Source organism: Apodemus sylvaticus, chromosome 5 (genome assembly GCF_947179515.1).
Source record: "Apodemus sylvaticus chromosome 5, mApoSyl1.1, whole genome shotgun sequence".
In the NCBI taxonomy this organism is placed as follows: Eukaryota; Metazoa; Chordata; class Mammalia; order Rodentia; family Muridae; genus Apodemus; species Apodemus sylvaticus.
This window is the reverse complement of record NC_067476.1, coordinates 152,456,163-152,477,038: the sequence shown is the minus strand read 5'-3', so window position 1 is coordinate 152,477,038 and position 20,876 is coordinate 152,456,163. Positions and strand designations below refer to the sequence as shown.

Below are 20,876 nucleotides of genomic sequence, written 5' to 3'. Positions count from 1 at the left end.
TTCAAGGTTATCCTCTGATACCGAGCAAGTTCAAGCCTAACCTGGGCTATATAAAATCATCACAAGCCAGGCGGTGGTGGTGCACACCTGTAATCCCAGCACTCTGGGAGGCAGAGGCAGGTGGATTTCTGAGTTCGAGGCCTGCCTGGTCTACAGAGTGAGTTCCAGGACATCCAGGGTTATACAGAGAAACCCTGTCTTGAGAAAACCAAATCCAAAAAACAAACAAACAAACAAATCATTGCCAAAAAAAAAAAAAAAAAAAAAAGGTGGGGGCTCTAAGTGTGGCAAAGCACCCGCCTTGCCTTTGCTCTGGCGTTCACCTCCCAAGAACGGTCCTTAATATCATTTCCCTGCAACCCTAGGGAACCACCATGGAGGAGCACAGAGGGGATTAGGAGCTGGAGAAGGCGCTGGTGAGGACCGGGAGCCCTCCCGGGGACCCTCCCGACACCCCCCAGACTTGTTAGACCACCTTGCAATGGAGTGGACCTGAGAAAAGGAGGGAGGGTCAAGGCTGGTGGGCCCACACCCCGGCCAGAACTGCCATTATGACCACTTCTTGCCTTCTACTTCAGTTATTTCATGCTTGTGTGGGTGTGTGGGAGTACCCAGTGTGGAGGGCAGAGGGACCTTTGTGGAGTGAGTTCTCTGTTTTCCCCTTTGCATGGGCCCAGAGGTCAGACCCAGGTCACCAGGCTTGCAGGACAAGCACTTTTACCTAAGCCATTTTCTCTGCCTGGTGCCAAATCCTACTCCCAACCGGAAACTACGAGTGTGTGTCTGCCATGCCAACAAACTTAAATTAGCCCAACCGATGGCTTGGTAGGATATAAATGAGGACACTGGCGCCAGCTTTACTTTTTAAAACTTTATTGATTTTCCACCTGATCAAAGCATGGGTTATTTAACAGTATTATACATAATATTTTTACATAGAAAACTTTACATAGCGTTTCATATTATATAATTCTGCTTTATTCTTTCAAAAATGTTTACATCCATTGGGCAAGGAATGCTTTTCATTAAATTACCAATATTAAATGCACTTAATCATTGTGTATAGATGAAATCAAAGAAGCTGGTAACTGAGACATTTTTAAAGAGCAAAAACATACATTTTGCACATAAAGAAATGTTTGATGCAAATATGCAAGATAAAATTTTTTTAAAAAAAAATTAGAACACTGAGAAAAGCCACACGTTTGAAGAGTGTCATTTTCTGAGAGTAAGGGTTTCCAGAGGGATTCATTCTTTACGATGCTCAACTTTGGCGTTTCTGCTTCCCAGACCTCAACGCTGCTGGTGGCACAGCTGCCCCAGGGTGCGCGAGAACTCCAGTTGTATCCACCTCAACCACAAACAGTGGAACTGGGTTCAGAAGGCTACGGCCCAGCAGCCATTAGCATCTCAACAACAAACACCTGAGTGGGGCGCCCACGCCTACCTGTGTCAGCACATTCTCTTGACAACCAGAAAGACAACTAAATATACAGCTCTAATCACAAAAGAACAACAAAAAGTGTTTAGGCTTTTTGAAGAGGGGTTCTTTACAGATTCTCTGAATTTTATACAAAAGTCACAGGTTGGGGGAAAGTCATTTCCAGATATGACTATACAATCTCATAATGTCTGCTCTTTGGTTGTACACGAGGGAGTGTGTTTGACTCTGAAGACGCACGTCGGAAATCACGTCTCCCACTCACTGTTTGTTGGTCAGATGCCAAAGCTGGTGATTTCCTTAACAGACAAGAACAAAACTGCTCGGAACAGCAGCTTGGGAACAGAAACTTCTTTATAAAGAACCCAGCACATACAGCCGACACTTAAAGCATTCTGAAAAAGAAGTAAGGCCTTGGAAGACACCACACCACTGCCCCTGTGCTACAGCGGGGCAGCATCCAAGTGTACACAGCCGTCCGGCTCTGCGCTGCTGTCTGGTGGCCTCGAGCCACATTTGCCATGAAAAGACTCGTTCACCACAAGAAATTTATACTGCATGGCTTGTTTCTGGAGGTCAGGGATGCCACTGGCCACTGACAAGGAAAATTACCCTGAATGGTTTTATATCGTTTTTAAAGATCTATTGCTAGACGGTTTAAATGCATCGCTCGGTTTAAATGTTCATCTTTTACAGGACAAAATTATAAAGAAATTTGAGCTGAGAATCTCAGCAAGAAGAAAATGCTGACACATTCCCTACTCTGTAAGGGGCAACAATTACAGAGGAGGCAGGGGACAGTGGGGGCATGGGCTAGTGTAGATGAGTGGAATGCCACATGACGGAAGGAAAGCCACCAGTCAGGGACACAGCTAAGGTGGAATACACCCACTGAGTGTGCATGCTTGTTCCCGGATTACACTCAAGGTACAGATGCTGCAGGAAGCATGGACGGCTGAGGGCCTGCTGGGCAGCAACACCAGGGAGTGTGGCTCGGCGCTGTGCCGTGAAAAGATACACCGGATTCCAGGACGTGTCAGTCAAATGTGTTCACTTTCTCCACTCAGGAACACTCTCCCACAGGCCCTCCCTTCGAGGTACACAGCCCTCTCAGCTGAGGGTGTTAGTGCTAATAACCTCAGCCTGCTTGATTGTCCCCCTTTGGTAGAGAAATTAAAATACTTTTGGGGAAAAAAAAAGCATAAATACAAGTTCTGCGGGCCAAACTGAGCATGTGCCAAGGCTGTCAAAAACAAGAAGAGAAAACAGCAAAAGCACCAGGAATCCCTCTCTAGAAAGAAAAAAAGGGTCCAGTCTCACAGACACGTTCCCAATGAGGACTAACTTCTAAGGCACCAGAGTTGACATCAGTACAACCCCAATTCGTAGGACTCGAAGTAGGCAGAAGTCTGACTGTTTCCAATGCGGTTCCTGACACAGTTTAGCCTCTCAGTGATGCTCCAGGTGGAAGGGCCAGAGCAGATGAGGAATCTCATGTGTTCTTTTTCTCGTGGGCCCCGAATCCACTATGCTGCGTGGGAGTGCTCAGAATTTCACTCTCCTGTGGTTCTGGGCCCGGCACCATTACCAACATAAGAATCCCAGAATCTAACCTTGCCAAAGAATCCAGCTCCTGGCTCCAGTTGACAGAAGCTCTGGTTGCCACCTCGGCCACTGTCACAGCCCAGCTGTGCTAGTCCCACAGGGGCTCCAGTTCCACTCCTGATACGTGGCTGAGAGGGGTGCACCAACTGTCCCTCCCTCTGATGGTCCCCTTAGCAGGGACTGCAAAGCAGCCATGCTAACACTCTGCTGAGGTAAAAACTAAAAAGGTTTACTCAAAGATAAACCAACTCTGGGTCAGTTACTTCATTTTTGTCACCTTTTCATAGTCTAGACTTCAGAAAGATGTACGATGCATTCTGGGAAACTTAACGGAACATCCACCCACAAACACTTCAAGGGAGGCTAACGCCTTTTTTAGATTACTTTTTTCCTACAGGCTTTGTCTCCCCAGGGCACTAACCAGGGAGCCACGAGGCACTACGTTTTCTTTACACCTTGCAAGCTCTTAAGTCTACTAAACTCTGCCATTAATCAGATTTTTAATAATATATCTTTGTAAAATATTTTAGAAATCACTCAAACAATTACAAAACAAGACAGAAGGAACACTCCCTCTTTTCCTATCTTTATCTAGGCTGACCCAAAACTGACACAAACATTCAAACTTCTCTAACAGTCAAACAACAAAGCACCGAGCGCACTTAGGTGGCCGTGAGCCGTTACAAGGAATTTTATTAACATACTCTAATAAACACGAACCTATACAGCAATGCTCTTTGCTTCCCAGGAGAGTGACTTCCTCCAACAAGACTTTTATGGCCAGTCTTAGAGGTCGTCGAGGAAATGGTGGCATTCGCAAGGACAGATCTGACAGTTCAGTCAGCAGAATGGAATGGCAGACGAACAGACTCCCCGCCCACCAAGTTACTGGTGTGTGATGGTTTAATGAGACCCTGTGAGCCTCCGGTGGGCACTGTGCTGACCAGCGTCCAGGCCACTGCTCTCCAGGTCCAGACCCCAACATGGTGGGTGGCTCCTCGTCTGCCAGCTGGGACAGTATGGCGGATGTGCTGCAGAACCACAGCAGTGGCTACGGAGCCAGTGCTACCAGGTCGGTGACAGTGCTGCTGGCACTTGCGACGGCTCTTCTGGAATCCATATCTTATACACCAGGCCTATCCGCAGGAAGAACTTTCGCAGAACCGCTCGGAGCTCGGGGATCAGGTCAAACTGCATAATCTCACACAGGTAGGGGTAGTACATCGACGCATGTGCTTTGAACTTGTAGGAGAAAGCAGAAAGCCAGGTTAGCCACGGACCTGCCCCTGCACCCATCTTCCAGACGCGTCCACTGGCCTAAGCTATGGCACCCTGGAGCACTGCTGCTGCTCTTTCTTGCTACTGAAACTTATTCTAGGTGGGCGGTGTGGTAATGACTAAACCAGGAAGATTGCAAGTTGCTGTCCAGGCTGGGCTACAGCAAGACTCATGACATAGGCCTTGGGTGTGGCTCAGTCGGGAGAGCGCTTCCTGACACATAGGAAGCCTTGCGTTCAATCCCCAGGGCTACATAAAGTAACCCTGACACAAAACACCCACCAACAACCTCCCATTTTAATGATATTGAATTTCTTTTTATAGAAGTCTTGCTGTCCTCACTAGGCTTCTTTTCATTCTGTAAAGTGGGCTTTAGTCTCCGCCATCTCTCCAGCCCTTGAGCCTCTTTTCCTGGACGGAGAGCATCAGCACGATCCCCACAGCCACACACGCCCACACTCCATCCCTTCTCACTGGGGTTCTTGGGAAGAGCAGTTATCTGAAGGCACCATTTTCCTAAAGAACTGTCTCCAGCAGCCATCTCAAATGGAGGAAAAGCGCCCCCGCCCCTGTGGCAGAGCCTCCCGGAGGAGAAGAGTTCACTTTGTACCTTCTCATCATTTATCTTGAGGGTTTTGGTCAGCAGTAACAGCAGGAGGCTCGTCCATGCTTCCCGGTGGCTCTCAGAGTTCACAGTAATGAAGTAGGCAAGTGCTTCACTGCACACACTAGGGGAAGAGACAGTCATGTCAAGACAGGAGCTGGCACTTCACACCCAGAGGACAGCCAGACCCCTTCTGCAGTCTGCTGAATCCCATACTGGCTGTGATGACCTGGGCAGCACACCAGGCTCTCACTTCTGTCAAAAGACAGAATGGCTCTGGAATGGCTAGTGCAGCCCGGCCCATCAGTCTGCAGCACGGTAGCGCCCTTCACTATTTCTGACTCCTTCCTCGCTCCGTAGCCACGTCAGACTGCTCCCAGATTAAAATGTTACACCGCACCCCCGACTAGAGAAGCTAGGAGCCTATGTGGGTGATTACCGTCTAGGCTTGAGTTAGAAATGACCTGGGAATGGGGAGAGTGAGGCAGGAGAATTCTGAGTTCAAGACCAGCCTGAGGTCATAGGGAAACTATCACAGGGAAGAGTGGGAAATAACCATTTTCTTTCTTTTAATTAAACAATTCTTTCAGCCAAGACTTATTAGTGCTGGGTGTGGTGGTACACACATAGAGGTGCACACATGTAATCTCAACACTTAGAAGATGGAGGCAGGGGACCAGGAATTCAATGCCATCCTTGGCTTGATGGTCAGTCTGAGGTCAGCCTGGGCTACGTGAGACCCTATCTCAAAAGACCAAACAAAAGTCTATTCTCACTGTAAGACAACTGATTATAACTGTAAAAAAGAAGGAAAGAATTCCAGTATTTAGAGGACATATGAATATTGTAGCCTAGTCTCCTCGCCCCTCTCTGTTTATAGGGTTGTGTGTGATGTGTGCACGTGCGCGCAAGCATGTATAATGCAGGAGATGAACATTGAGTGCCACGGATGGTAGGCAAGTCCTCTATTATTGTACTTTGCACCCAGCCTTCCTCCCCTAATGGCTGTCAATGTTCCATTATAGAATACACCAACACTGATATATTAATAATTGATACAGCCACTTGACAGTTAAGATCACTGAATGACCTCCTGAGTGCTGCCGTGCTGTGCTGTGCTGGAGACTGCTGACTTCCTGCAAGGTCAGCGCTGTGTGCTAATGTTTTAGGAGTGCAAGAAGGCTTGTGGGACTCAGAGTCCAGAGTTAGCAACAGAACATGCACAAGGCCTCGTTCACAGGCCAGCATCAAAGAAAACCACAACGCCAGGCTCCCCAGCCTTCTGGTGAAGCCTAGTGGGTGGAAACTGGCAGCCTACTGCCTGCATTGCGGCACCTGTGTGCTGACCCCGCTGACCCTATGATCCCCTCTTCCTAGAAAGAAGGAACAAAAGGGAGCCAGGGCTCCACCCAGAAAGGACTTAACCTACCCTCTCTCTTGGAACTCAGAGGTCAGCCCCAGGGAGGAGCTGAAATCAAAGCAGTAGCCCTGCCCACTCTGCTCGGGGGGCCCTGCCCACTCTGCTCGGGATTCTCCAACGTGAAAGGGATAAGGCAGCAGAAGGAAGGCGCCAGCCGGGGCTCCTTACTGAGCAGGTATTTCTCACCTACTTTTTTGTATGTAGTCCTGGCTGGCCTGCAACTCAAAGAGATCCATTGCTTCTGCCCCTGTGTGCCACCACACCTGGCTCTGTGACTCTTTTCCATTCACACAATTAGGGTATAAAAACAATCTTACCTTAGAAGTCGCTGCTGTATTTCACCCCAGGAATCCCTGCGGTTCTCATCAACATACATTCTAAACAGGATCCTTAGGCAACAGGCCAGGCTGCTGGTTTCTTGTTTGAGAAGATTGGGTTTGGACTTGCCCTTGAAGCCTAGAGATAAGGCAATCACATCAGGGCATGTTACCAGCCAGGACAGTATTGAGCAGAAGGCCGTGGGTGCCAGACTGTGCCCATGCAGACCTGTGCAGACCCCGTAGTTCTTCATGTGCTTGGTAAGCTATCTCATAGTAAGTCTCTCTTAAGACTGCTAGTGTTCAAGGCAGCTAGAGGTCTCAGCACTTACTGTGTTACTGGAGACCTGAGCTAGATCCCCAGAACCCACAGAAAAGTCGAAGGAGAGAACTGACTCCCCAACACACATGCTACGGCGTGTGCACACACTGATGTCATGCACATATTTTAAATTTTTAAATTTAAATGTTTAAATTTTAAAAAAGAATGCTAGCACCCTTTTTAAGTTAATGGCTTTTAAAATAATATTTGCCTATAAAGTACACATATAAAAACACAATTTAAAAAGAAAAAAGCATAAGAATCCCAATCAGCCAGAGATGTGCCAAACACTCTGAACAAAAATCTTCAAAGACAGTGGCATGGACAAACCTTCCCACAGGGACAAAGATATTCTAAGTGTGGTTTAAAACAGTGACTTAAGCCAGGCCTGGTGGCTCATGCCTTTAATCCCAGCACTCAGGAGGCAGGTGGATCTCTAAGGTGGAGGCCAGCCTGGTCTACAGAGTGAGTCCCAGGACGGCCAGAGCTACACAGAGAAAGTCTGTGTCAAAAAACAAACGCCTCTGGGTGAGCATAGTGGCACACACCTGTAATTCCAGTAATCAGGAGGCTGAGACAGGAGGACTACTGTGGGTTTCTAGCCTGAGCTACCAGCAAATTCTAGGTTAGCCAGGGTGATGGCAAAAAACAATTTTGTTTCAACAAAACAAGGCATCTGGGGAGAATGTTAAGGGATGGTAACAAAGTCTGTAATGTGTCTCTGCAAAGCTCAGAATAATAAAACTCTAACACTTTCCACCCTTAGAAAAACAAATATTACATAAAAATACAGGCTGGAGAGACGGCTCAGCAGTTCAGGGTACTGGTTGCTCCTCCAGAACACTCAGGGTCAGTCCCCAGTACACACATGGAGGCTCACAACTCTGAAACTCCCATTTCCCAGGGATACGGTCCCCTCTTCTAACCTCCGACTCCGGGCATGTAGGACACAGACATAAATGTAGGCAAAACACTCACACACGTGTAAAAAAAAAAAAAAAACTGAGATCAAAAGCATATTGAAGTATCAGAATCCTCCAAAGGCTTTGGTGTTCAGGGCTGCAGCCAGTGTGGCCTGTCATGAGCCTGTGTGCCTCACCAGCTCGCCAGAGGACAGTCCGCTGCTCATAGTTGGAATTGAAGGCCTTGGAGAAGGAATGGGACTCCTGCAGGCAGTCCAGCAGCTTGAAGAGGTGCTGGGAGGACATAAACTTGTACATGCCCTGATCCTCCGTCTCGATGCGGATATCTGCATCTAGTGTGTCTTGCTGGAGGGGAAGAGACAAGATGGCAAGTGAGGAGCTTAGTGGGGACCGAGGCATTCTGGGAAAGGCAGACAAGGCCCTGCAGCTCTCCCAGAGCCATCCTTGGAACCGTTTCCACTCAGGCTTTCTCTGGCTGAGAGGCTGTGTGTGGTGGGCTCGGAGGCCCACGCTCCTGTGCTGTCTCTGTGGCATAGGCAGGGTGTGCTCTCAGCCTCTCACACAGCTCCGTGGGTGACAGAAGGCCTGAGTCCCAAGTGCAGCTGAGCAGCAGGGAATTGAAGCCGAGCCTAGCTGGCCTTCAGCGCTCAGAGGTCTCTCAAGCCTGTGGCCACTGCCAAAGGAAGGAGCAGCCAAACATGTATACAGTGCTCCAAACTGTTAGTCAGTGTGGAGCCTAAAATCTGAGACATGCCCAGAGAGTTCTGTATTTCTAGAGACTTTTAAGAATCAGCTGTAACCTTCATAAGAGACTGAAGAGAGAAGACAGTAAAGTTTCCTGAGTTGATCTGTAACTATGAAGCAGTCCTTTATCAAAATCTCAGCTGATGCTACACGTGCAGACACAAACCTGTTGTCCCAGCTGAGACATGATGATTGCACTCACAGCAAGGATAGCCTGGGCTACACCTGGAGTTCCAGGCCAGCCTGACCTATACAGTGAGACCCGATTTTATTTTATTTTTTTTTTTTTAGGCTTTTTTTTTTTTCCGAGACAGGGTTTCTCTGTGTAGCCTTGGCTGTCCTGGAACTCACTCTGTAGACCAGGCTGGCCTCGAACTCAGAAATCCGCCTGCCCCTGCCTCCCAGAGTGCTGGGATTACAGGCGTGCGCCACCACTGCCTGGCTTATTTTTTTTTTTAAGATTTATTTATTATTCTATGTAAGTACACTGTAGCTATCTTCAGACACTCCAGAAGAGGGAGTCAGATCTCATTACGGATGGTTGTGAGCCACCATGTGGTTGCTGAGATTTGAACTTGGGACCTTCAGAAGAGCAGTCAGTGCTCTTAACAACTGAGCCATCTCTCCAGCCCGAGACCCTATTTTATACAGCTGATGTTAAATTCCACACCTGATCTGGACTGGCAGGTAAACGTGGCCGTATACTGGAGGGCTGATACTGAGAAACACTAGACGGATGGCACGCTCGGCTCCCAAAACAAATGCTGAAAAGCTCCAGTAGTCAGGGTAATGTGGTGCTGACACAGGGGATTGGCCAGCCTGGAGACATGAGAAATAGCTCTGATACTGATAGTAATCTGACTTCTAACACAAGTGCCAGGGAAATTTGCCAGGGAAAGCAAAGACTATCAGACAGTACTGAGGACATGCTGCCCTCACACGCCAGAGATAAAAGCCAGGTCCCGCCTTATACCATTAACAAAAACGATAATATATTCAAAGGTCTAAGAGAAAACTTTATATAAAGCGCTCTTTTTGACCCCTTGAGACTGGGTCTTTTTCTACATAGCTCTGGCTCTCCTAGAACTCACTCTGTAGACCAGGTTGGCCTCGAACCCACAGAGATCCGCCTGCCTCTGCCTCCGGAGGCCTGGGATTAAAGGTGTGTGTCACCGTGCCGAGCTCATTTTCAGTTTCTTGACAGTCTTTGAAACACACACACACAAAAAAAAAGTAAAGGAAAGAGGCTCAGGGTCCCCAGTTCTCTTTGTCCTTTGTAGTTTTGATGTCAGATGTAGGAAATCATTCTCCTTCAAGTGCACAGATTGAGGCTGACAGCTGTCTGGTTGTTTGGGGGTTTGTTGGGTTTGTTGTCGTTCAGTCCACCTGCCTGTACGGCCCCAGTGCAGTCACAGCCGCACAGCACCAGCTCAGCTCAGCTATAGGTTTGTGGGGTTTTCTTTCTTTTCTTTTTTTTTTTTTGAATTTTATGTGTGTAGGTACTTTGCCTGCACACTTAGTGCATACCTGCTACCCAAGGAAGCTAGAAGAGGGCAGCAGATCCCTTGGAAGTAGAGTTACAACCAGTTGTGAGCTGCCATGTGGGTGTTAGGACCCAGGCTGGGCTCTTCAACCACTGAGCCCTCTTCCTGCCTCTTTAAAAGGTTTAAGTGGTCAAATACGGTGGTACACACTTCTAATCCCAACACTTGGGAGGCAGAGGCAGGTGGATTTCTGAGTTCTAGGCTGGCCTGGTCTATTGAATGAGTTCCAGGATAGCCAGGGCTACACAGAGAAAACCTGTCTCAAAAAAAAAAAAAAAAAAAAAAAAAAAAAAAAAAAAAGAAAAGAAAAGAAAAAAAGAAAGAAAGAAAGAAAAAAAATATTCAAAAGAAAGAAATGGAAAACACACATACACAGGGACAGAAGAGTTCATTTCTCCAGCAGGAATGCGCATGTGCAGTTCCCACCTGATGGCCCAACAGTAAAGCAGTACGTTTAAAATGGTGAGGAAGAGAAAGAAAAGACACAGAAGCGGAAGAGGGATTTACTGAGTTGGGAGTGGGCGGGGCAGGAGAGGGTGACTGACAGCTGCAGGAGAGCATGAAGAGGATCAACTATGGGGGTGAAAACTGTGAGACAGGGAGGCAGCAGTCACTGGAGGGTGCTGCAGAAGAGAGCCCCACATGATGTGTTCGGAGTGTGAACCCATGTCCCCACTTTCTCAAAATTTGTAAACTTTTGAAACTTCACAGAAAAACATAATTATCACATGATCAAGGGATTCAGCTCGTAGGATCTACCCCAAGAAACATGTCCATTGAAAAACTGATATAATAAGTCTGGAGAGATGGCTCAGCAGTTAAGAACTCAGGCTCAATTCCCAGCACCCACATGGTGGCTCACAACCATCTGTAATGGGATCTGATGCCCCCTTCTGATATGTAGGAAGACAGGGAGCTCACACACATGAATATACGGGAATAAATAAAAATTAAGTAACAAACACCTGATATAAAATGTACATAAATGAATGTTTATAGCTTTCTTTGTTCTTTTCTTCTTTTTGTTTTGTTTTGTTTTGTTTTGTTTTGAGACAGGGTTTCTCTGTGTAGCTCTGCCCGTCCTGGAACTCACTCGAGACCATGCTGACCTCAAACTCACAGAGATCCGCATGCCTCTGCCTCTCAAGTGCAGGCATTAAAGGTTGGGGTCAGGGTTCATTTTTCTTTTTTAATAAATAAGAGTACTGCTATGCAGTGGCCTGTTTTAGCTTCAGGAGTGCTGGGTTGTAAGGAGCCCAACCTCCAGATATGGAATCCTGCTATACCCAGGGTCAGCCACAACAGCCAGAGGAGCAGCTGTGCTATGGAATGGCCAAAGGAGAATGGTAAGTCACCCACGTGTAAGAAAAATGCTGCTGTTCTGTATAATCCAAATAAACCCAGGACATTCTTCGAGGCTAATGAAATCACACACTCTATATGAGATGCTCTCAACAGGCAAGTCCAGAGACAGAACGTCGAGGAGTAACTCATCTCAGGGTCAGGAAGGAGGGACACTGATGGCCACAGTGTTGTTCTCACGGGAGTCAACATATTCTCAAATGATAGTGGCAGTGTCTGCACACCCTTGTAAAAACAAATGACTTATCTGAACAGTTAACAAAGAAAAATGAAAGCACTCCTTTAATCCCAGCACTTGGGAGCAGAGGGAGGCAGATTTCTGAGTTTGAGGCCAGTCTGGTCTACAAAGCGAGCTCCAGGACAGTCAGGGCTACACAGAGAAACCCTGTCTGGAAAAGCAAAAACAAAAAAGAATAAACAGGAAGAAGACAGAAAATGGACAGACTTGAACATGCAGATGTATTAAGGTCAGTAGTACTTATCCTCTTGGATGACAGCAGGGCTGAAGCAGGGGAGTGGCCTCAGGCTCTGCCTGCTATAGGTTTCTGGTTGACTGCAGCCCCTCGCTAGGAGCTTGATGGCCTCTGAGGGGCTACAGCATGTGAAGAAGCTCAGCCAGGAGCTGGTTCCCTGCTTTTCGTCACACACTCTTGGGGTCACACTCAGTTGGCAGGTTGACAGCAAATGCTTACCCACGGAGGCGCATGGCTCACAGATGGCTTCAGGGCCTTCTCTATGCACACTGTCCGTTTCACATTTTGTTTTGTTTTGTTTTCATCCTCTGGCTTAATTTTCTGTTTGTGATTTTTGAAACAAGGTCTCAAATGTAGCTCAGACTAGCCTCAAACTGTGGCCTTTGGCTTATGATCCTCCCTGCTTCCACCTCCCTACTACTGGGATCGAGCTCCCCTCACATTTTTTGGTTGTCGTTTTAAAAAAGAAAGGTCTCACTCTGTAGCCCGGGCAGGCCTTGAGCTTACGGCTGGATTCTTAGCCTACTGAGTGCTGGGATCACAGGCATGTGCTCTCACAGGGCTTCCCAGTTAATACATGGAGAAATCATACAGTGACAGTAGAAAGTCGTCCCTGAGATTAAGTAACACTCTCCCTAGCACCAAAGGAGGGTGGCATCTGAACAGTGCTGTGGGTCAGGGATTACAGACCTTTGATTTTCAGTGTTCTGTTTCTGGTGTATGTTGTTTCCTGGTGCCCAGTCTCCAGGGACTGACACAATGTTTCTAAATGTGAGGTTGGAGAAAGGTGAGGATGGTGAGCTCAGGACTGACCATCTGTGCTGGTCCAGCACCTGCTGCTCCTGCTGCTGCTCCAGCTCCGCCCTGGGTGCTCACCTGGGCAGCAACCATGTGCTCCGCGTCCTCCTTTTTACTGGTCGCAGGGTAGAAGACGATGTTGTCGATGGTCTGTATCAGCTCCAGCTGAACCACGCACTTGATGAGGAGGCTGGCCAGCAGCTTCTGATCTGTATCAGACGATAAGGATTAACCCTGACAGGGAGGACTTAGCACTCTTCACTGAGTTCCTCCTGTGCGCCATCACTTCTCAATGCTGGGGCAAGGCCCGGGATGAGAACCCTGCCCCCCATCCGATCACTGGAGACACGAGCTAAGACCTGAGAGTGACGCCCGCTGACATGGTGGACGGGGCAGAGAGGAGCATCGGGTTGAACCGCAAGTTTAAATACAATGCCAGGAAATGTCTGCCCAAAATATGGTTATGAAACAACAAAAGGAGAAAAAGAAAAAGGGATGAGGGAGAAGAGGGAAATTAAGGAAAATTGGAAAGGAAAGAAAAGAAACTGCAAGGTCTGCAGCAGAGCTGACTGTAGACCCCGGGTCATCAGCAAGTTTCGCTGTCAGCCACAGCTATTGGACATCACAGTGTACAGTGCACCCTTGCAGGAAGTGGGGGCAGGGTGCCAATGCTAGCTAGTCAGACTCTCCTCAGCGTGGGAGGGAAGGGGTAGGGGAGCTCTTCTAAATTCTTAGTTTCTGGGCCACTGCTTTTCCAGTGTGGCCTTCTGCATGTCCTATTTCTCTGCATCTGCTCTCTCGGCACTGAACCCATGAGGGTCTGGGTTTGATTCACATCCCTGGGGAGGGTATGAGGAGTGCTCTGTGGGGTGGTGAAGAAGCTTCCACTGGCCAGAGCTCTTTTCAAGATAGGGTTTCTCTGTGTAGTCCTGGAATCCTAGAACTCACTCTGTAGATCAGGCTGGCCTTGAACTCAGAAATCCGCCTGCCTCTGCCTCCCAGAGAGATGGGATTACAGGCGTGCGCCACCACAGCGCTGCTCTGGTCAGAGTTCTTTATCCTGGCTTCCCTGTTTACATCCACAATGACACTTCTGCCACTGAAGACTGACTCCATCCACCCTTGTGTCTCCAACTCCAGAGCTTTAAGGAGCTGAAAGTGTCAGCTGACTCATGATCCTCACAAATGTCAGCTGACTTATGACCCACTGCGGTACAATGATAGACTTTCTCCCAGTGGATGAGAGCTAAAATGGGGGAGTTCTGTACAGCTGTAGCGAGAGAAAGCTAGAAAGCAGTGGTCTTCTAGTTTGGAAACATGGGTGTAACAGTCTACAACTACGGAATTTTCCTCTATACAAGTGCTCCCACTTTTGAGAGGGTGAGGATTCAGTTCTGTGCTAGAGTGTTTCCCTGACATGTGAATTCGTGGCTTCAGTCCCCAGCAACACCTGAAATCGTTTTTTGTTGCTGACTGTGTGAGTGTTTCACCTGCATGTATGTCTGTTTCCCATGTGCATGCCTGGTGCTCACAGAGCCAAGAAGAGGACACCAGAACTGGAGTCACAGAGGGTTATGAACCTCCATGCAGAAATGAGAACCAAATTCGGGTCCTCTATAAGAGCAGCCAGTGCTCTTAACTGCTGAGTCATCTCTCCAGCCCCTAATGAATTTTAACTCTGAAACTAGCCTGGAGTGGAGAGTGGTGGCATACTCTAATCCCTGCACTTGGGAAGCACAGGCGGATGGAGTTCTGTGGGAGCAAAGTCATCCTGGCCTAAAGGGCAAGATCCAGGACAGCCAGGACTACATAGAGAGGCTCTGTCTGTCTGTCTGTCTCTCTCTCTCTCTCTCTCTCTCTCACACACACACACACACACACACACACCACTACCACCACCACACTATATAGCCAGGGTGTGGTGGCCATATCACTCTGGAGGCTGAGGCAGAAGGGGGGACTGCAGGTTCAGGCCAGTTGGACTATGATGTTAGATTCTGTCTCAAAAACAAAACAAAAAAGAAACTGTAAAAATCCAGGGCTCAGAAGGGAGGTGGGGTGAGGAAGGCAGGAGAAAGAAGTAACTGTGGGCTGGAGGCACAGCAGGGCTAAAATGCCTCTCCAGATACAGACATCCAGGCGCTCTGAGTGCTCTATGGGAAGGGGTTTACACTTGACCCTGTCCCACTAATGACCTTAGCTAGGGTTGATGAAAAACCAGACACCCTTCTCCCCTGAATGTGGAGGGGATTGGCTGTGAGCAGTTTCCAAAGGACAGAACCTCAGACCCAGGAGCCTTTTTAATGGATTTCAAGGTGACTTACATTCCTTCAAAAGACAATGGATCACAGTCTGCTTTACCCTACTGTGGGACAACCTGGCCTGTGAAGAGCGGGGTGGGACTGTTGTGAAGACAAAGGATAGGGGACCCAACTTCAGAAAGAACAGAATACTTTGAAGTTCTGGTTCCTCAGTCTGCCAGCGGCATGTGTATGCGGCCCTGTCTACTGCATAGTGGTAAGGTATACCACTTGTCACTCAAATGCAAGTGGCTTCTTCAAAGGCCAGCAGAAGAGTAAAGACAGTGCCTGGCACATCCCATCACAGGGTCTGACAGGGCAGCCCAGGATGGCTGGGAACTGGCTACACGAGCAGGGTAGAGGCATCAGCCTCAGAGATCGGCCTGCCAGCATTTAAGGCATGCATCAGCACGTTCTACGTCAAGTCCAGTTCTTTTTTTCCAAGATTTATTTATTTTATGTGTGTGGGTGTTATGTCTGCACACCAGAAGAGGGAAGTGGATCCCATGCGACTACCATTATAGATGGCTGTGGGCCACCATGTTGGTGCTGGGGATCTAGGATCTCTGAAGAGTGAATAGTGCTCTTAACCACTGAGCCGTCTCTCCAGTCCACATTCCAGTTCTTAAAGCTACTTTTCAGAAAGAGAGTAAAATTCCCCATGAGCAACATTAAGAGACAAACCAGAGAAATAACTGTGACTGGTTTGCAGAGCACCCACAGCCCCAGGTGGGTGTGACAGACGCACAGTGGGCTCTCACACACATGGAAAAAGCCTCCAGTCAACCATAATTTAAAACAGAAAATCATTCCAAAGATATATGATTTTATTGAGGTATTCCCAAAGATCATGCAAACAGGTGTAACCTTAACAGATGGCAATTTGGAAAGATCTGTCAAATGCTCTTGTCACCCCCACCCCAGGGCTAGTTAGTTTTGTTGTTTTTGTTTTTTGAGACAGGGTTTCTCTGTGTAGCCCTGGCTGTCCTGGAACTCACTCTGTAGACCAGGCTAGTCTTGAACTCAGAAATCTGCCTGCCTCTGTCTCCCAAGGGCTGGTATTAAAGGCGTGTGCCACCACCACCTGGCTAGGGGCTAGTTAATTTCTAGGGATTTTCTAATTAATGGTGTATTAAAATATGTCACGCAGAACAGTTAACAGGGCGATAGTAACAAATGAAGTAACAAAGCCACAAGTGTCCATTATTAAGACTTAAACAAAGATGCATCTGTTGGGATAGCAGGCAACAGTATGGAAGAATGTGCAAACCTTATGTCTCGCCTGAAAGGGGAGGGGCGCATGTGCTGGTACACATGTGAACGTGTATATGCATGAATTTGCAGGCGTGTCAGAGAAAGCCTGGCAACACTGAGGCACAGGAGAGAGAGGCGTGGGTGGGAGGGCATCCCCTGGCACCGCTGTGCTTTCCCAGCACATGAATCACATAAATGTGCTGTCCAATTAAAGTAAGTCAACGAAACACACCCAGAAGGAAGTTCTTACTTGCATATGGAGCTCCTTTCCAGCTGTCGTCGGTGGGGTTGGACAGCTGGCTCTGCCCTCTCTCGGAGGCGTTTCTGTCCATGCTGCTTAAAGACTGGCGGTCCAGGTCCACATCCTAATGCAGACCAGAAAGAAAGGACAATGTGCACTGCTCCTCAGGGTGCAGAACAGACACGACGCTCAACATCAAGGCTCTGTGTTAAATTCAGTTAAATCTCACATTCTCCTATTCCAATTCAAGGCATTTCTCTACACATTATAGAGATCAGTGGGACAGATTTCCCTCCCTCCCTCCCTCCCTCCCTCCCTCCCTCCCTCCCTCCCTCCCTTCCTTCCTTCCTGTCCGTCTTTCCACTACCCCCCACTCCCCAAACAGGGTTTCAGCTTTGACTGTCCTAGAGTTCACTCTGTAGACCAGGCTGGGCTTGAACTTACAGATCTACCTGCCCCTGCCTCCCGAGTGCTGTGATTAAAGGCATGGGCCACCACCACCAGGCCTGAGTGTCACAGATAGAAACTAGGTCAAGTTCAAAGTTAAATCAGCAATGTTGTAGCTATTTGTTTTTCTTTACTAATATTAAAATGAAAATTTAAAGCCGGGCGGTGGTGGCGCACGCCTGTGATCCCAGCACTCTGGGAGGCAGAGGCAGGTGGATTTCTGAGTTCAAGGCCAGCCTGGTCTACAGAGTGAGTTCCAGGACAGCCAGGGCTACACAGAGAAACCCTATCTTGAAAAACAAAAAACAAACAAACAAAAAAAGAGGGTTTATCACAAGGGAAGTCTGAGCTTGAAGATGGGTGGCCAGACGTCACTTGAGACATGGATTATGACCCACAAGTTTTATAACACAACCAAAATAACAAATCCCCCCCCCCCAAAAAAATGAAAATTTAAAAACAGAATTAAAAAAAAAAAAGTTCTGGATTGATTCCCTTTGGAACAAGACACAGAACTCTCATCTCCTTCAGCACCATCTCTCCCTGGACACTGCCAGGCTTCCTGCCTTGATGATAACGGACTGAACTTCTGAACCTGTGAGCCAGCCCCAATTAAATGATGTCCTTCTTAAGAAAAAAAGAAAGGCCAACAAGATGGCACAGCAGGTAAGCGAAAGTGCCTGCTGCTGAGCCTCATGACCCAAATCTCATCCCCAAGACCCACGTGATGGAAATGAAGAACTTTTCCTGCAAGGTTTCTTTTCACCTCCACAAGTGTCCCAAGTAGGCATATCCATCCATCCATCCTTCCTTCCTTCCTTCCTTCCTTCCTTCCTTCCTTCCTTCCTTCCCTTCCTTCCTTCCTTCCTTCCTTCCTTCCTTCCTTCCTTCCTTCCTTCCTTCCTTCCTTCCTTCCTCTTTCCCTCTCCCTCTCCCTCTCCCTCACACACACAGCCACACAGCCCTGATCACTCTATAGATTGGGCCGGGCTTGAACTCACAGACATCCCTCTGCCCTGGCCTCCTGAGTGCCAGGAGGCGAGTACCACCATACCCAGGAAAACCAGAAGATGTTTAAACAGCGTGCTTTACTTTAAACTGAATAAGCTCTTGGCCAGTGAGATGCTCAGTAGATACAATCACTTGCCACTGTGTATGATGGCCTAGGTTATCTCTGGAACACCACATGGTGAAGCCAAGAACCAATCCCTCTAGCTGTCCTCTAGCCTACACCACACACACACACACATACACACACACACCACACACACACACCATACACATACACAGACCACATATACACCACATACACATACACACATACACACACAATTTTCGAAAACTTCAAAAATAAAAATTGAATACATTTTGACTTCACCCATCTTCAAGTTTAAGCCCTAAATCCTTTTCAAATCTAATGGTTATTTTGAAATCTTAGTTTTATTTGGGAATGCAAATCAGTAATTCTCAAATTCACATACCTTCATGCAGAAGTGTAAAACAAAGACTTTTAATGTGAGATTTAATTTAGAACTTTGAGGGCTGAAGAGCTGGCTTCGTGGTTAAGAGCACTGACCGTTCGTACAGAGGACCACAGTGAGGATCCCAGCACCCACACAGTGGCTTCCCAACCTCCTGTAACTCCAGTTCCAGGGGATCCAATGCCTTTTCTGCACTCTCACACACAAATCCACACTCACACATATATACGTAATTACAGTTTTTTGAAATCAGAATTTATGTGATTTATGTGACACTAACTCTAAAGTGATCATCTCTTTGGTGAGTAGAGCACTGTTAACTTGGGACAACAAGCAAGGCGCCGGTCACAACATTCCACAGAGCTGTTTCCAGAGAGAACAAAGAGCAGCAAGGCAACCAGCGGCTCTAGAGAAGGCCACTCTTCACAAAGTTTAAAGACAGGCACATGCTCACAGGCTGCGCCCGCCCCTCTTCACGCTGACTGAGCAGAGCACACAGCAAGCGCAGACATGGGGGACAAGCAGGAAATGGGCACAGTGTTTTCTCCTGCACAAGGAGACTCTTGCTTTGCTTTGTTCTGAGACAGGGTAACCTTGGCTGTCCTGGAACTTGTTCTATAGACCAGGCTGGCCTCGAACTCTGCCTCCCAGAGTGCTGGGATTACAGGCGTGCCCCCACTGCCCACAGGAGACTATTCTGAGAATCCTTTCTGTCCTCTGTAGGAAATGATGAACGCCTGCTGATTCTCCTGGGGGCAGAGAGGCTCACGAGGCGCCTCCTGGCTGGCCCAGAACTCAGAGATCTGCCTGCTTCTGCCGTAAGCGCTGAGATCAAAGGTGTGCACCACCACACCCAAGGGGCATATCAATGTTAGACTATGTAAACATTTTCATTCCCATAAGAAAGCTTCAAAACACATAGGCTGACTACTGTTTTAAATTGCATTTTATTGCCTATTTTCTGTATTGGGGTGGTGCAGGAGGGGCCTTGTGCCTGGGGGGGGGGGGGTTCCCGGGGACAGCTTGCATGAGTCACTTTCCTCTCCACCATGTGGGTCTAGGGTACTAAACTCAGGTCACTGGCTGGGTGGTAAGCCCCTTACCCACTGAGCCATCTCATCACCTAGGCTGATGAACCATATTGAGACTCGAGAAGAGAATAAAGGAACCTACCAGATGTCTATCTGACACCTCTTCCTCCATCCCCGCAGGTCTCCACGTCAGCAAACTTAAGGGAAGCGGAGAGAGAGCAGAGGTCAGCATCCCCTGCACCCGGGAGCCAGGAGACAGACAGCCCCAGGTGATACGGGCACCCCCCCCCCAGGGGCACGGACACCCCCCCGGGGGGGGCACGAACACACCCCGCACCCCTTAGCACTCACACGTGTGGGATGGTGGTTTTGAAAATATCCAACATGCAATTGCAGGTCTCATCCCAGACAGCAGGGCTGAACTTCTCTCCATTGGATATCACTAGGTTCTCTAAGCAGTTCGTACCTGATCGGGCCAACTGCTCATTATCTGCAAAATTCAACAGCATCTGTCGTTAACTTTAACTGTTGTCCTGATACCAACTGAACAGACTCCAGATCTGATGGGTCCATGGTCTCTTTTTTTTTGTTTTTGTTTTTGGATTTGGTTTTTTCGAGACAGAGTTTCTCTGTGTAGCCCTGGCTATCCTGGAACTCACTCTGTAGACCAGGCTGGCCTCGAACTCAGAAATCCACCTGCCTCTGCCTCCCAGAGTGCTGGGATTACAGGCATGCGCCACCACTGCCCGGCTAGGGTCCATGGTCTCTATCTGGCACTGTGAGGGGGGGATTGTATCTGGAGGTCTGTCAGCTTTGATGAAGCCAGGCTATGAAGAGTCAACTGTTACAGCTGAAGGATGCCATCCCAGGGGATCTCCTGGCCTTCGTGGACATTCGGCACACACATGGTGCACACACATGGTGCACAGATATACATGTAGGAAGTATACCCATGCACATATAATTTAAAAAATAAAAAAATTTTTTTAAAGAAGTACAATGATTCAGTCAGTTTTGCTGGGGGGGGGAGGGTGTTACTTTAACTGGCTCACATACAGGAAATGGCGTAAGATGCCTAAAAATAGTGTTTCTGGGCTGGAGAGATGGCTCAGTGGTTAAGAGCACTGGCTGCTCCTCCAGAGATCCTGAATTCAATTCCCAGCAACCATATGGTGGCTCACAACCATCTGTAATGGGATCTAGTGCCCTCTTCTGGTGTGTCTGAAGACAGCTATAGTGTACTCACATACATTAAATAAATAAATCTTTAAAAAAAAAAACAAATTGGCCA

General features: G+C 48.0%; 1 protein-coding gene across 3 annotated transcripts in view; it reads right to left on the bottom strand.

Annotated features, from left to right (window-relative positions):
- Positions 1-856: 856 nt before the first annotated feature.
- The window catches only part of Arfgef2 (ADP ribosylation factor guanine nucleotide exchange factor 2), an 85,939-nt gene continuing 65,919 nt past the window's right edge, over positions 857-20,876 (bottom strand). For all 3 annotated transcript variants that reach the window (XM_052184325.1, XM_052184326.1, XM_052184327.1), the window contains 8 exons: positions 19,937-20,075; positions 19,728-19,782; positions 16,636-16,750; positions 12,910-13,040; positions 8,087-8,255; positions 6,666-6,804; positions 4,935-5,052; positions 857-4,288 (listed from right to left, as the gene is read on the bottom strand). In XM_052184325.1, coding sequence (XP_052040285.1) covers positions 4,112-4,288; positions 4,935-5,052; positions 6,666-6,804; positions 8,087-8,255; positions 12,910-13,040; positions 16,636-16,750; positions 19,728-19,782; positions 19,937-20,075 — 1,043 coding nt within the window. In that variant the 3' untranslated portion in view covers positions 857-4,111. The remainder of the gene's footprint in view (positions 4,289-4,934; positions 5,053-6,665; positions 6,805-8,086; positions 8,256-12,909; positions 13,041-16,635; positions 16,751-19,727; positions 19,783-19,936; positions 20,076-20,876) is intronic.